General features: G+C 34.8%; 1 protein-coding gene across 7 annotated transcripts; it reads left to right on the plus strand.

The window, feature by feature from the left end:
* The first annotated feature begins 1745 nt into the window (after window positions 1-1745).
* LOC145639232 (uncharacterized) lies at window positions 1746-16555 on the plus strand. 7 transcript variants are annotated; one of them, XR_014114852.1, is made up of 21 exons: window positions 1746-1892; window positions 2099-2152; window positions 3029-3070; window positions 3164-3238; window positions 5108-5155; window positions 5471-5611; window positions 7124-7235; window positions 7652-7697; window positions 7815-7886; window positions 9011-9073; window positions 9183-9337; window positions 10073-10137; window positions 10437-10587; window positions 11337-11442; window positions 11526-11661; window positions 12838-12902; window positions 13045-13209; window positions 13651-13723; window positions 13813-13894; window positions 14580-14660; window positions 16227-16555. XR_014114852.1 is itself a non-coding variant. In XM_081690412.1 (20 exons), the coding sequence occupies exons 2-19, from the start codon at window positions 2149-2151 to the stop codon at window positions 13869-13871; spliced, it is 1578 nt and encodes a 525-aa protein (XP_081546538.1). In that variant the 5' UTR covers window positions 1746-1892; window positions 2099-2148; the 3' UTR covers window positions 13872-13889; window positions 16227-16555. The 7 variants fall into 7 exon arrangements, 1 of the variants encoding a protein (XP_081546538.1); XR_014114851.1 differs by having other exon boundaries at window positions 13813-13889; XR_014114854.1 differs by having other exon boundaries at window positions 5117-5155; window positions 13813-13889.
* The last annotated feature ends 1005 nt before the right edge of the window (window positions 16556-17560 follow it).

Here is a 17560-nt window from a genome sequence, read left to right on the forward strand (position 1 = left end):
ACTTTCACTCATTCTCGCATTCTGGAAAAGGCTTCACGCTCGCCCGATCGGGCAAGCTCCGCCTGACTGGGCACACAAGTATCCCAATTTTGGTTGGGCTCTCGTTCGATCGGGCGGAGTTTGCCCGATTGCACACGAGACTGCCCATTGAGTCCATCAATTCTTTCCTTGGATTCTTTCTCTTGATCTCTTGATTAATTCCTTGTAACCCCCATTTAAGAGGATGATTAAAGTGATTAAATCATTATCTTTATATTGATGTATTCACCTTCATTGATTCTTGAGATCCATCTATGCTCTTCCTTCCTTTTCTAAAAATCAAAGAATCATTTTTTTGATTTTGATATACTTGAGAAACTATCAAACACATGCTAAACACATTCTCTTCTCTATTGATCATAAGCTATTTGGCTCCAACCTTCAACTCAAAAGTGTCTTTGTGTAGAAGTGGTGTGTCAACATTAGGGAACATGCTGGCGAATACAATTGAGCACCGCAGTTGCGTCAGAATTTTGTTTTCAAGTAAGTGATTTGCATCACGACACGCTATATTTGCTCCATTATTTATAAGATCAACTTTTCAATCTTATTGTTTATTTCTTTTCTCGTAGTCTTGAAAACATCTTATTTTACAACAAAGGTTAAGTGTGTATTGCCTTATCAAAGGTAATCTCGCTAACTAGGTAGGCGGAAAAATAGGATTGAATCCACAAGGAAACATTGTTTTTTATTTTTATTTTTATTTTTTATTTTTAATTCTAGTAATTAATTGAAGCGAATAAGGCATGTGTGTGTTTGTCCGTGCTTTGGGTTGTAAAATCCCACCTAAGCCCAAGACACGGACTCAATGTTCCATTTTGCACGATTGCATACAAGCGTTCTCCAAGTTTAAGCTTCCTTGCAGCAATCCAATATATATGAGAACCAAAATACACTAATTTCTATAGACAAAGTAAAATATTATGTTGACACTATAAAAACACAAAATACAAAATTAAAACTAGTACTAATAGCTAAAAGGAGTAAGGTTAAAACTCTATAAGGTAAACATATCAACAATTCACTTAGATTGGTTGGTTTGTCCTCTTTTCTTTGCAACGCAACCTTTTTCCCCTCTCCTTAGCTTGTTTACATCTGTACGCATGAGATTTTCTATAAGGTGAATTGAGCCAAGTCGAGCCTTAATATCAAATCTTATTCCCAAACCTATAAAGATTGGCGGGCTTTTTGGTTTTTTCAGGCCGGGTCGGATTTTGATCTATAATAAAGTTTGTAGAGGATTTTTTTTTTGTTTTTTGGTTAATATAAAGACAAAGTTGCCAATTTTGATCTTTCATAACATTCCTTGATCGCAACTTATTACATCCGTTTTTTCTTCATAGGATCTATCTTTTTATGATCTCAAGATATTCCACCATATTAATGACTTACCCAAGTATGATCCAGTTCTATTCAAAAAAAAAAAAAAAAGTATGATCCAGTTCTTGTCGTGATATATAAAACTCAATGATTAGCCTTTTAAAGATCCTGGGTTTGAATCCTGTTTGAACCCTATATTCAAAGACCTAGGTCCAACTGTCCAAGATCTTACACAACTCGACTTGCTTAGTAATTATGTAAAAGACGTCTTCAATAACTTCATAAGGATATCAACAAACAAGTCGCATGGTAGAAAAACTAACTTACTCGTGAAACCTACACGACTCGACTCATTTGTTAATTACAGGTGTCACACATTTGGATATTCGTTGGAGAGGACAAAAGTCACATAACCCCAAATCCATAAGCATAACACATAGCCTCTTTTTCGCACTTCTTTCACTTGTTTTCACAGCACCCGATTTCGCCGCCACTACCGGAGATTACAATCAACTCTGAGAGAGTAGCGTCAGGTAAAATTAGGGTTTTTCTCTCTCATCATCTTCTCTTTCTTACCAATTTTGCGCATCAGATTCCTTGATTTTGACGCCTTTTGCTCTTCGTCATCACCAAACTTCTTTCAATCTTCGATTTACTGTACTTTACTGCTAAAAATCCTTAAATTTTTTTTAAAGCTGTGAAATTTTTGGTTCTTATTGGAGAATTTCTTGTTGCTCAGGTGTTATCATCGTATACTAAGAAGCTAGTTCGTTGATCCAAACACCAATTATGGGTATGCCTAAATTTGATCTTTAATTGCTTTATTTGTATATTTTTTTAGATTTTTAATTCATAAAGGTTGTTTTTTGCATCATGATTTTGGTGTGAAAATTTGATTATTGTATCACCTAATTCCTATAATTTTTGTTTGGTTTGTGTGTTAAATTCTGCACATTTTTTAGATTTTTCTTGTTCGACTGGCGTTATCATGCATTTATAGGATTGAAGATTGGATTATTGGTGTTTCCTTTTGTTCGAATGTTTGTTGGATAGCTAGTTAATTTCAGGGTGTTTTTATCATTGCAATTGGCATTGTGTTAATACTGAGCAAACCTGTATCATTGAAGTTATTGGTCTAAAGAAAGTCATTTGATTTTGTTCGTGTACTTATTTATACATTTTGATGTGCTGTTGCGTTCAATCCAGCCTCATCATGGATATTGGGCCAATTGATTGTTGTGACACTTCAATATGATTCATGAGGGCAATAGGGTTATTATGGTTTGGATTTATAAATCATTGACCCCAAATTTATTACATTACATAGTCATTTCAATTGTCTGCTTTCCTTTTTTCATTGGGTGCTTGGGATGGAAGGATTGGCTCTGTTCATTGCTAGAAATATAGAATTACTATGTTCGCATTCAGTTTACCTGTTGCTTCAGTGGATTTTTTTTTTTCTTCCAAAAGCTACTGGAATAGGTTTTTATGATTTCGTATTTGCTGCTGTAAAGAGGGAAAAGGGTAAATGTTTTTTTTACACCCGATTGACCTGAAGCTATTGTCTTATTTTGTCGTCACGTCGTTGATCTGTCTGCTAGTTGTCTGTATGGATTGTAAAATGCTATGGCTTAACTTCCTTCTTATGCAAAATTTTTGTTTATGGCAGATCTTTCGGAAGATATACGCGCTCTGCAGCTTGATTCATCTGGTAATCTACTGTGCTGGATATCTGTATTTTTTACTTTAGTGTTTTATTTGTAATTTCAATGAACTTTATCATGCTTTATACTTTTATGTGAAGTAGAAGATAGTGGTGCAATAGATGTGGAGGATATTAAGCCAAAAGAAGCTGATGGTGCAGTTGAAATGGAAGAAGGTAGACTTTTTTAGTACAGTTGTCCCAATTCTTTGTTCTATCCACGACATTATAATCTGTATACTGAGTAGCTGCAGAAAGTGACTAGTACCAAGACTATTACCAACTATTGTTTGTATAACACTTTATGAGTTTCATTTTCATGTTATGCCCACTACATTTAGTTTAATTGTGCACTGACACAATTAATATATCTCATGCTACTCAGTATTCAGTACAACAATCCTGTCTTGATATCTAAGTAGTAAGTACTATACACCAAAAACAAAAGATTTCTATATCCTTTGTCAGAAAGACCATGGCCTTGACAAACAATTTGTTTACTAGAAGTATTAGACCATGATTTAGTTATGTTTGTAATGTTACTAATTTATGTTATGTAACACCTCTCACATTATGAAGTTCATATCTTTGGAAACAAATCATTTATGACAAGACTGATAACTATTTAGAGAGATGATATCGATGAAATGTCGAGGGATTATGTGTGCATATTTGGGTGGATAGAGAGAGCAGAGCTTAGACTTTAGAGCTACACACTCACACCAACAAATGATTATATATGAAATAATTAATTTATTGTTTTGGTTGAAAAAAGGTCGATGAATTAAAAAGAAGAATTACGATTCTATAAGATATCTAGTCCTTGTCTAAGTAAAGACCTTCATTGAGGTTAAAAACTGATTTTTGTTGTCTATTACAAGTCAGATTCAAAAATAGGCCAATGGCAGCTTGATATGTTGCTGTCTTTTTGTTAATCCCCTTGTGTGTGTTGTTTTTCTTCCCCATATACTTCTCTTTCCAGACTATTTATGCCTAGATAGTGAACCCTATTTCTTCCTTGTTCATTTATGTCCACTTTGTATCATTTCATCTTGTTTTTTTTGGCGGGTCTCTTCTTAACCTTCATAGCAGTCCTTTTGTATATCCCTAAGTGAACTTTTATACAAAAAAAATTTAAATCACTACTCCCTCCGTTTCATAATGATTGCAACACCTTCCTTTTTCGTCCGTTTCATAATAATTGCAACACTTCTATAGTTGATAAGGGTCCACTGCTATTTTATTATTTCTTTCTCATATTAACTCCACTTACACACTACTTTTCATTATTTCTCTATTGCAAACAATTAAATATATCCCCCACTAAATATACTTTAATATATTATAGATTTGCCATTTTAGTTACACCCTCTAATTTTCCTAAAACTTTGTGCTATCAGATTTGCCATTTTAGTTACACCCTCTAATTTTCCTAAAACTTTGTGCTATCCCTACTGTTGCGATTATTATGAAGTGGAAGGATTATTTTTTATCTTAGTTTGTCTATCTCTCACATTTTCTTCTCTTTCCAGGCTTTTTTCCAGGATAGTGAACCTTATTTTCTTGTAGTTAAATTAACGTGCACTTCTTATGTATCATATGTACCTTTTTTTTTTTTTTTTTTTTTTTTGAAATTAGGTGAGTTAGTCTACCCTGTATTTTTTTAGATTATGTTTTTCTGGTACATTATTCGTGTTCCATGGGGCATTTAGGCACAGAACTATGTAGTGATATTCTATTATAAATCAGTTGCTGGTTTAGACCATGTGGCTCGCTGCTTAATATGTTTGCCTGTTTAAAGAACAGAGGCACACTCCAAAAACTTACAGTAAAGGTTTATATCCTCTTGCAATGGAGTAATAACACTTCATCTTTAATTAATGAGGTTTCTCTAACATGTCTCTCTTACAAATATGAAGATGATTGTTAATTTGGATGATATACATGAAAATGATCTCAATTCAATTTTATAATTTACAGTTGCTGATTTCTCTGCTTGAAGGAATTAATTCAATGTAATTGACTTTTTTGTTTTGTTTCCCCCAGATATTGTAGAGTCCACAAATGCTGAACAGATGGAAGTAGAGCCAAAAGGTATTTTTGAGGTTTTGAGAGGAGATGTTGTTTATACTTTGGCATTTTCCTCTATGTTTAATGACTATGGAGTTCACTTTGTTGTAATTACATGCGGCTTTTTTAAGATCTATTGTGCATGCTCTTTTTTTTTAAAAAAACAAATTTTGAAGGCAGACCGCTGGTCTCTGTTTTGTTTTGTGTGTGTGTGCACATGATTATATGAGGATCCTGGTTATTTAGGCACTTGTGTAGTTGGTTACATTTTTTGAGATAAATTAATTAATTTTTGAGATAATGATCTGACTAAGGTATTTTTATAATGGATTTTTTCAGAGAAGGAAAAGGTGGAAGCTCCTGTCCACGAAGTAAAGGAAAAGGTGGAAGCTCCTGTCCACGAAGTAAAGGAAGTGAAGGATGTTGAGGAGGCTAGGAGCAAGAAGCGTCACCTTAATGTTGTATCTATTGGTCACGTTGGTGAGTTAACTTTTGATGTTTTTCCGTCTCTTTTCCATGTACATGCTCTTAGGAAGTATATAACAAGGCACACTTAGGTGCTGAAGCCCAAAGGTGAGGTGGTTTCAAAGAGGCAAACAAAGGCGCATACCCCCCCTTTTTTGTGTGTGTGTGTGTGTGTAAAATTACAGTAGGCTCACTGAGGCGCATAAAAGCATTAGGATCCCTCTCACCTTATTTCTTCTTGACACATTGGATGAAAGATTGAAAGGTGTGCACTTTTGTTGTTGTGGAGCTGGATGACCTCAGATGGCCGTGATTCTTGTTCATTTATGAGATCACTTAATTTGCATTTGTGGTGTTGTGGATTTCAAATCTGTTTACCTCAGTCATACCTCTTTATTTTATGCCATATTATGCTGACAAGATATCCAGGTTCTTGAGAGGAAATAGGTTCTTACTCCCATTCTTTGATAAGCAATCTGTGAATTTATCTGGAGGGTATTTGTGTTTCATTACAACTCTCTAGGTCATGCCTTGGTTCCCCTGATCAATTTAAGGGAGTAAATTTACTGGAAGCTTAAGGGGAAGAGAGAGGTAATGTGTGGGTGCTGGTGATCACATTCGGACAAGAAGGGAGAAGGAACAGAACAAAAAGAAAGGCGGAGGAGAGAGGGTATAAAAAAGAGAGAGTTGGAGTTTGAATAACATCTAGAATGTAGAGGTTGGGATAACGATCGAGAGGATATAGATGGAGGTAAATGAAGAGAGAGACTGATGTGAGAGATGATGGAGGTCGGATGATAGAGACTAAAGCGAGCTTACTAGTAATTTTGTTAAGGGGAAAAAGCTTCTCTAGGGTTGGCATGGGCAATCCAGCCAACCTATTAGTGTTAGTGCTACCCCCCCCCCCTCTCTCTCTCTCTCTAATTTTAATCTCTTTCTCTGGGAGCTATTCTTTGTTGTAAACAAATATGTTTTTTTTATATGGAATGACTATTATAATACTTTGTCAATTATTTGGGCTCTGTATGATTCTGACTCAAATTTCACCATTTGATCTTGTGGTGGTCTTTTTGTTTCTCCACTGTTGTCCATATCTCTGCATTATTTTTGTGTGTACCAGGGAATAATTTTGCATAGTCGTTGATTTTTAATGCTTGCACAGGCCCGGTAAATTGTACATTAAACCAAAATTTAAAGGCTAGATTAAGAAGTATAATCTCCAGGAACAGTTGACTGAATCTGCCTGGTATTGAAAAAATAGACTCAAAGTATTTTCCGTATCTTTCTTCTGCTACTGTTGCATAACACTGTCTCTTCCCTGGAGTTGGCTGTTGCATAACCCTGTTTTTTTTTTTGGTCGTTTATGTTAAACAGCTTGCTTGTCATTTTGTAAAGCTATTAAACTGCTTTCTGCTTTTTGCTTTCTGGACCATTTATTGTTTTCTTTAATGACTCGGAGTGTCTTGAAAAGTTTGCGATTGTGAAACATTATAGTTTTCTTGAAAAATCTTCACATTTGGATGTCAGATGCTGGTAAGTCAACGATTGGTGGCCAAATTCTTTTTCTAAGCGGGCAGGTTGATGACCGTACAATCCAAAAGTACGAGAAAGAAGCCAAGGATAAAGCAAGAGACAGCTGGTGAGACATGTTTTTCTGTAGCTGTGTCTTCATTATTTTATATCATTGGATTTTTGTTTTGCTTCATTCAGAATATATGCTCGAGTAATCATGATGAATAAGAGGATATATAGTTGGTAGTTTCTTGGTTGCTAGTGGAAAAGGGCTGTTGGTTATTTCCAGAATCTAGGCTCTGCCTCACTGTGAAATTATATCAATTTTATTGCATGATTTTGTGTGCCTCTTATAGGTCTTCTGTATTTTGTACTGTTACTCTTTAGACTAATGTTCTTTCTTGGTGCTTACCATTTGTAACTATTGGAGATTAGTGCATGCCAAGACTATGTAACATCATCTAAAGTATCTTGGAGTTAGACAGGATTTGAGTTATCATGATTTCAGACTTATTCTTGGTTAAATGTGTATCTCTGTGCTAGGTACATGGCATACATTATGGATACTAATGAAGAAGAACGTTCAAAGGTATTTTTGTCTTTCACCTGCTTAATTTTTAGACTTGAAACTTGCAATGATTTCATTGCTAAAGCTGTTTATATATTGCAGAAGATAGCTCATTAATTGCTTAAATGCTGATGGCAGGGTATTACAGTTGAAGTTGGTAGAGCACATTTCGAGACTGAGAGAACCAGATTTACCATTTTGGATGCACCGGTAATCATGAATTCATAAACTGATTTGGTCCTTTATTTCTTTTTTTGGGTTTAAAAGTTGCTTGGTAATGAACTTCCTTTGCTTTGGAATTAGACTCACTATTAAAAACTAAGCAGTGAGTATATGTTTAGATTTTCTTACCATAGACGAGCTTGTCTTTTATGTTTGATTACCTTTTTAGCCAGCTTACATTTCTGCAATTGAGTGTTTTTTTTTTTTTTTTGGGTTGTTGCCTGTTGGGTTCCATTTTCTAAGGCTTGTTGATTTGCTTCTCTGCATTCAACTGCAATAAAAGAAAAAAAAAAAGATGGTAAAACAATGATGGGTTTGCAATGTACTTTCTATAACTGAAAAGTACAAAGTTGATACTTGATAGGCTATCTTAAATCCACCTCAAGCATCTATGTCCTGAACCTCAGCTCTCCATTATGTTGGTTAAGAAGGATTGCACGGTCCAAATCCTTTATGTATGGTCAAATGTGCATGATGGGGATATGCTGGTGGCATTTTGGCCTTTTGTACTCAGGCGTTCTAACTGAAGGGGTTCCTACACCATCCAAGTTATCTAATTCATTCCATCATTATCTTTTAAAGGACTTTTAACATTTTATCCAGTAGCAAGACTAGCAGCTATACCCATACTTAGAATTCACAGTGTTGGCTTTGTACAAAGAAACCGAGGATCTAATTCATTCCATCATTATCTTTTAAACGACCTCTAATCACCTTTGCTTTTAACATTATCCTTTGTAGCAAGACTAGCAACTATAACCATACTTAGAATTCACAGTGTTGGCTTTGTACAAAGAAATACTTCTAGCATTCGTAACTTGGAAGCACAGCTGTTTGGCTATAGGAACTGTAGATGCTCTTATATTTCTTGGCTTCTAATTTTTCCTTAGTAGTAATGTTGCAGAAATTTTGTTAACTTCGCATTTGAAGTCTTATAGTCTCCATTGCGTAGCTGTATTTTATACCGGTCAAAAATATTTATATATAATGATACTGGTTTGTTGTGGATCAGTATGTTTTTATTAAAATGTTATTAAATCCTGTCCGCTGAATTTTATGTTTGTGCTCTTCTGTTTTCTGAGCAAGTAGCATTGTGCCTTTTTGTTTTGCAGGGTCATAAAAGCTATGTACCAAATATGATCAGTGGGGCTTCACAAGCTGACATTGGGGTTTTGGTAAGTGTTAAGGGCTTTATTTTTTTTGTCACTCAGGCTAGGTGCATTGGCTTGGAATGCATTATCTCTAAACTTTGCTATATATATATATGGATGTCCATAAATGTAGGTGATATCTGCTCGGAAAGGAGAGTTTGAAACTGGATATGAGAAAGGAGGACAGACTAGAGAACACGTCTTGCTTGCAAAGACTTTGGGTGTGGCCAAGCTTATAGTTGTGGTCAACAAGATGGATGAACCTACAGTCAATTGGTCAAAAGAAAGGTTTTGTAATTTTCTTTTGTCAATTTGATCCGAGATCTTAAAATTTTCAATCTCTTAATGTTACCCCATAATATTTACTTATAATAATAATCATAGCTTTATCTTTTCCCCCTTCTTTTTATGTGGCTCAAGGTGGGTTAGGGCTTCCTGAACAGCAGAATTAGTATTGACTTTCTGTTTATTCGTCATGTGATCTAGTCTCAGAACCCGATGAGATGTATCTGTACTGATACAACAGAACTGTAGAAGAGTGATTTTAGCTATGTTATTTAACCCTTACCTGGCACTTCAATTTTTATCTGATTTAGCACTCTGTAAATAGGTGGGTGATGTAGAACTCCTGGTTTTTTAAAGAACAGTTTTAATACTGAAGACACATCGATTGTATCATTTTTGGCATGCACTGATTTAGAGTTTTACACTGCCATTTTTTTTTTCTTGTTATTCCACCAGGCTATATTATTTTTTCCCTTCAAGTCCCCTGTGTTGATTAGACTTTAAAGCTTCTACCACATATTTGATTTATGCACTAGAAATGCCTATTTAATATTAGACATTTTGTTGATCATTTAGGGGGCTATTTTATCTGATGGGTAGGGGTGGTGGATTTATTTTGAAGCTCTCAATGAGCCATTACCATAATCCATAGGAGGCCTTGAAGTTTCAACCTTTATCACTTTTTTTTCTGCCTTGTATTTTCTTTCTATTTGTTCACATGGGCCTTATTATCCTCAGGTACGATGAAATAGAGTCAAAGATGATTCCTTTCTTGAAATCTTCAGGCTACAATGTCAAGAAAGGTAGTTAACCTTTATATTTGGATTTTCATTTGACACTTGTAGGCATTGTAGCTGTTTTCATGTGAATTATGTTTCTATTAATGTTTTACGTCTGTAACTAATCTTGGATTTGTTCTGTTACCTTTTCATTCCAACTCACCTTGTTGTGTGCTTCTCTGACATGTATTTTAATCTACTTCTGTACATTTCTTTGGAAGTATTTAGAAAACTTTCATGAGGTTGATGTATCTATGCTGGATTCTGCAGATAATAATATTTCTATAATTTCTTACCATTTGATAATTGGTCAACATTTGCAGATGTCCAATTTCTCCCAATATCAGGTTTGGTGGGATCAAACCTAAAAACAAGAGTAGACAAAAGTGTATGTCCATGGTGGGATGGTCCATGTCTTTTTGAAGTGCTAGATAATGTTGAAGTCCCTACACGAGATCCCAAAGGCCCCTTTAGGTACATCATATATATATTGAACTTCTCTTTTAAGGATACTGTTCTTCTCTTCCCTATTCAAATGTGGTATGATATATGCATTTTCAAAGTTGCGGAAATTATGGGCATTTATGTGAATTTTTAAGCAGTCTTGCCTGTGATCTGGAGGAACTTCTAGTCCTGAGGTTGTTAAGCTGGACTTGTTGTGATGTACGCCTAACATGGATCACCATAAGTGGTTAAGGAACAACTTCAAATTTGTTGATCTTGATGACCGGGTTGTACTTGTTATAGTTGGTTCAAAGTTTTTCTTCTATGCTTGATATATTATATTTGAAAAGATATGAATTGGTGACTGCATTTTGTTAGATGAGTGCTCCCCTATCCCAACTTCTCAGTAGCATTTTCACAGGAACTTGAATTCATTCTAGTGCGAGTGAAGCTCTGTACTTCTCATCAGAATTCCTATAGTAGTGCCAACAATTACAGACAATTTCTTGGCTAGCTTCTTGTAGTAATTCAGTTAGGGCTATGCTGTTCAAATCTTGTTTGCCATGTTGTCTACCATGACAAGCTCCACATCCTGACTGATTATGGAAGCATGTTTTTAACCTGGAACTTGTACTCTTCTTTTGAGCATATTTTTAAAATGATATTATGCTTGGAATTGCTACTGCGTTGGGCTATTTTCTTCCTTTAACATATGATGATTCATGTATGTATTTGCAGTAGTGAATATCTGAGTTTCTAATAGACAATATTAACTGCAGGATGCCCATCATTGATAAATTCAAGGACCTAGGAACTGTGGTCATGGGAAAAGTAGAATCTGGCTCTGTAAGGGAGGGTGATTCCTTAATTGTCATGCCCAACAAGGTTTAGATTTGACAATTGTATCATATTTAGTACTTATCAAAAGGCTGATGTTATCGATTGATTAATTGAGATTTGGTCTGCAGGTTAATGTGAAAGTTGTTGCCATATATATTGATGATGATAAGGTCAAACGTGCAGACCCTGGTGAAAATCTGCGGGTTAGACTGTCTGGAATTGAAGAAGAGGATATATTATCAGGCTTTGTCTTGTCAAGCATTTGTAAGTTAATCATGCCTCTTGGGCTCTGTGAATATACTCTTCTTTTGTGACAACTTTCATTTAAATTTGTTTTGAATTGGATTTTTTTTAAAGAAATTTGATTTACTTCCATACTTTGCTGATGCTGAATCATTAAATATGTTTTCTTATGTAACTTTTTATTATTCCCTGCACAATTTATATGAAGCTTCCCAGCTCCCGTGAAAACAAATTAAGTGATCAGAAGTATCTTATATTTGTAACACAAACATTAATATATAATAGATGACTATTTAATGGTTGGGTGGAATGTATAGACATTCAGTTTTTTATTTCCCAAGAAACCCGGCATATGACAGGCCCTTATAAAAGGCTGTATTTTGCTGGCTAATAGTTCTAATTATTAGTTGCCATGTCTGCTCTTGAAGTATGTTGCCTATGGATGACAGAGGATAGTTTTTAATTTCCTTAAGTACCTGTAAATTTGATAGAGGTTGTTACAATCTATGAAGAATATGATTATTTTCTATGTTTAGAAAAATAACCCACTGGTTTCATTTGGTGTGTCATAAGATGATTCATCTACACTTGACAATTCTTCTCCTTCTAAAACCCCTGGTTGTGTTGTTTTTGTTTTTTTTTTAGTTTTTGAATATTTTTTTCTTTTTTGTAGCGATTTGATTAGTGTTACATAGCTTGACATTGGGAAATTGGATCGTTTTTTACAACCATAACTTGTGTGAGAGTAACCCATTGTAATTGCGTATGGCGTACCCATAGAGTGATTTGGAATGTGTATCTTTTGTTTTCCAGCGGTATCAACTGACTAACTGTACTGTATGATGGGCTTAGGTGTACTAAAGGATAAATGTGCTTGCAATTGGGGAGTAGGTGTGAGGTGCTTACTGTGGGAGGCGGTTTTGGTGTTAACAGAGTTGTGGCTTTAGTGGATGTATGAGTGAATTTGCTCTTAGTTGGGGTGTATATGGGAAAGAGATTTTGTCAGAAAATTGAACAGTATCCCAAAGTGCACTTTAGTGAGGGAAAAATGCCATTGAAAAGGTTTATGATGCATATCTGTTAATGAGGAGGCATGCTGTTTTAATTTGTTTATAGGATTATTTCTTATTTTTGAGATTTTTTTTCTCTGTTAAAGTGGTTGATGATGATTTGCTCTTTATTTTTGTTGTAATTCAGCCAAGCCAATTCCAGCTGTAAATGAGTTTGTTGCTCAGTTAAGGATCCTTGAGTTGCTTGATAATGTATGTGAGAAGTTATCCTCTTCTTTCTTTCTTTCTTTCTTTTTATTTTTTATTTATTTTTTATTTATTTTTTATTATTATTATTTTTTTTTTAATGAATGCATGGTTTTTTTGGGGGCGCTAATTGTTGTTGCTTTTGTAGGCAATTTTTACCGCTGGCTACAAGGCAGTCTTGCATGTTCATTCAGTTGTTGAAGAATGTGAGATTGTAGAGTTGCTGCGGCAGATTGATTTAAAAACTGGGAAACCAATGAAGAAGAAAGTTCTTTTTGTGAAGAATAATGCTGTTGTTGACTGTCGTATTCAGGTTTGTCTTGTAGATATATTTTTCCTCTCCCCGCTGTGTGTGCTCATATGGGTGTTAACCTCACTCCGGCTATTATTATTATTAGTGTATAATACTTGCATCGTTGCTAAGTCAGTGTCCGGTTTTTTCTTGATACATAGTGATGTATTTGTATATACATATATTATCTATGCGTTACTAGTAAACTTCCATATATACAATCCCCTCTTACCTACGTTAACAGCCATTGAGCCATTATAGTTTTGAAGTTTGGATATTATGTCAAATATTTGTTTCAATTTAAGTATAATGTCAGCTACTCTCCTGTGCCCCATAAAAAATTCTTCCTTCTTGTTTTGGCTGTCCTTTAGGGATACATACTTACAAAGTGTTTCACCTGTTCAGCCGACTGTATTGACCAGTGGAATTTGTGCTAACTTGTCAAATTTATTTTGTTTGTAGCTAAACAATTCCATATGTGTGGAGAAGTTTTCTGATTTTCCACAGCTTGGAAGGTTTACCCTTCGAACTGAAGGTGATGATTTTTGCTGTATTGTTGTTGATGAACTTTTTTGATTGTGCTGTTTGTTTTGCATATTTAATATTTTTTTCATCTACTCTCAGGGAAAACGGTTGCTGTGGGGAAAATCATCAATCTTCCATCTATCGGCAGCAGTGCCTGACTAATTTTGCTGCCACAGGTAAGGTGAATCCGTGGATGCACTAAACGTGTTTTGTTGGAGCGCTTCAAAGCTCTATACTTTATAACTGTTTGTCTTATAATGGATAGCCTATTACTTGATGATATCAATTAGCTAATTATAAGCTGCTTGGACTTCTCATTATTGAAATATTTAGCTGCATGTAGCTTTGTGAATCAAAAGACACTAGGCTTTTTAGGGCTGGATTTTGCATCGGCCTTTTGAGGTGTCCATGTGTCAATTCATTTCCCCAATTTTTTTTTTTTAAATCTAATTTTCTATTGGGCTATATAAAAAAATTAACCTTTGCTTCCAAGCTTAAATTTCAACTTTTCTGTTGCCATTATATTGGAACTGTCTTTAGTTTTCTACGGAGTGTTGGAGTATATTCCAAGTGAGATTCTATTTGCATTTCTCGGTGTGGAAAAAATAGTAATATTAAAGGTTTTCGATCGCATAGTCTCACACTTCTCAGGCTCTTTTCTTCTCTTATAAATTTCAAACTTGGACTTCCCCTCTTACTCCCTCCTACACTCTGTTCTATGTAAATAATAAATTGGCAAATAGTCAACAGGAATTGGTATAATGTAGTTTATCTGTTATGCAAACATAATTTACAAGTGTCATTGTTCTGGTTTTGACTTGTTTTGTTGGTAACTTAACTTTGTTGGTAACTTGACATTTGTCCAGGTGGGGCCCTCTGTCCTCTGTGAGGCACTGTGTCACGCAAGGACAAAGATGGCTAGATGTTCAAAGCAATCACTGAAGCATGTATGTTAATGCATTTTTCAATTTTAGTTTCACTCATTAAGTATGATGTTAAGTTATTACTCCCTTTTTCCCGATTGACTTTCTATTTATCAAGGCATTTAGTTTTAGGTGAATTTTGTGAGTGGTTAACAATTTCTATCTGAATAAAAAGCTGGATGTGAGGGGAAATAGTGGAGTGTTTTCTTTATCGAATGAGGCCACGAGGGGGGAGTGTGTGACCTTAACTTTTAGTGGTTTTTTTAATTTTTTTTTTTCAATACGAGTACCATTTTTAAAGTCAGCATAATTGGAAATCCTAATCCACCAGACCAGAAAGCTGTCTTCAGAGTTGCAAACAGTAGGGGTGCCAGTGTGCCACCTGTCACTATTATGAAAATCTAGGGGAGGGGAGTAACAAGAGTGTTTCAGCTTCTGAAGTTCTATTTTGGGCTATTGGCATATGGAAATGAAATAAAACCACCCTGAAAGTGAAACGTTTGGGACTTAACCTCGGGGCTGCCTCGCCCTAGCTGCCGCACACCAATATCTTAAATTTGCTTCTAATTATCTGTGCGCTTTCAATGAACCCCCATTGCCTGTGCACAAACACCTCCCTGGAGCTTTTTTGTCTAATGCTTTGCTGCAGTTCTGTTCGGTCTTGGTCTATAGGATTTGATTTATGTTTTTGGGGCTAGATAAACTGATAAGTTAATCTTGACATGTCAAAGTTGGGATGGGATTGGTCTTAATCGGTGTATTCTTCTGGCTTTTGGCCTTTCACTTGGCTGTAGACCTTTCCAGTACTAGAATTCTAGAAACATAATCTGTTTTTCTTGGTGGTCAGCAAATTGTTTTGTTATTGTGTTACTTTTGAAATTTTATGAATCACAATAAATTCTATTCATAATCTGTATCAAAACATAAACAATATGTCATTTTTCTTTTGGAAAACTGAATTGAAGTTAGATTTAAACAGACGAATAATTAAAATCGATGATATTCATTGCAGAATTTATTAAAAGTTATGTGTAGTCTCTTATCTTCTCCTCAAATTTCTTTTTCTTATGTACAAGAAGATTTTATTTGATTATTATATCCGTCAAAGTAGCTTTCTCTTTAAAGGAAATTATATATCACATGTTCTGTATGTGTTTGGTGCTACTATTCCATAAATGGGTGAGCACACCGAGCAGCCGTGCATCATCTCTTCTTACCTTGATCTCCTTTCCTATCATTTCACTGGCCAACTTTTGGAACCATTACTCTTCAATTTGTAGGGATCTTTCAGTCACAATTTTCCTTTTCCACTTTATCGAATATGCCTGAAGTTGAATTAGCCTGAATTTACTCTAAACTTGACCTTTCTGAAAACTATACTTGGGATTTTTAATTGTTCATATAATCATATATTCTCCTGTGTGACCATATGATATCCGAAGTATACATATTTTTGTACATATGATTCCCGTTAACTTATTATTGTCTTTGAAATTTTATTTTGGATATGTTCTTACTATTTATATATTCCTCCCTGTGTGGGTAGTTTCATTTTTAAAATGAGAACTAATTTAAATGCTTTGGTTTCAGATTTAGCAGCCTCGAGGGTAGTATATTTTTGTTTAACGGGATTTCTGCACTTCATTGGGTGCGTATCACTGTATTTTGAGTGATTGTTCCGAATGGTGCAAATGAGGGCCTACACCAAGCATATGATGCAGTTGCATACTGGATTGAACACTAGTTGATTTTTATCAGATAATTTGTTAGGGTTGTGCTAATGTACTACTATTTTGCTGTTATAGTCAAGTGCTACTGCACAAAACCTGCCTTTTGGATGTATAAAATGATTTCGCTGGTACTGGACTAGCCTACCAGCTTATATTTTTGGTAATATATTTATGCTTCTTGTTTGTCTATTTATCTTAATGATATTACTGCAGTTAGTTTAATTTGGTGGTCAGTGCATCCTGTAGTAATTTCCATTGAAATAGTCTCTCTACTTTAGAATGATCGAAATAGACCCAATGGGTGTAAAACTAATATTTGGCTGAGGGATATTCGGAAAATTGTCTGTAATGCGTCGCAAAACTTAGTCCCTATCAATTTGGAAAGCAATACTTGATTTATACTCTCTATGTCATTGTTTAGCCCGTAGGGCTGTCAAAAGCTGACACGACACGATAACCCGACACGAACCCGACACAAAATAAGCGAGTTTGGGTCAAGTATTCTCGACCCGTTTACATAATTGGGTCGACACGAACCCGACACGAAATTAAACGGGTTAGGTTTGGGTTGAAATTTTCAACCCGAAACCGACACGCATAACCCAATTATATAAATGGGTTGAACGACAACCCGCTAACCCGAACCCGACACGCTTAACCGAGGGACGGAGGGAGTAATTAGATTCCTAAATTACATTCCTGTTTATCTTTATAATTAGGTTAAATCCCGTGCCATGCACGGTCATAATTAAACTTTACAACAAAATTTATAAAGAATGGTGTTAATTCTACAAATTTATCCAAAAAAAATATATGTAACAAAATAATAGTCTCTTATTAAAAATATTGATGGTCAAAGTTGTGTCTCAACAAATGTGCAAATCCAACCATAACTTATAAAAAAAGGAGGAGTATAATATAATAAAATGATTTTGTTAAGTTGTTCTTATAAACGTTATGTATATTTGTAAGATTTATTCAAATTATCCTACCAATATTATTATTCCTATTTTTAATTAAAATAAATTTTAAGTCGGAGGAAAAAAAAATTATAATAATATTATGATAATCTTGGATGATGATATATGTCAATACCTTAATTTTAAACTATGTTAATATATTTGTAACAAAAAGATTTATAGTATATAAAATATATGTTGAAAAATAAAAATAAAAAATAAATTAATTGAGTAT

Source organism: Chenopodium album, chromosome 7, assembly GCF_948465745.1.
Source record: "Chenopodium album chromosome 7, dcCheAlbu1.1, whole genome shotgun sequence".
NCBI lineage: Eukaryota > Viridiplantae > Streptophyta > Magnoliopsida > Caryophyllales > Amaranthaceae > Chenopodium > Chenopodium album.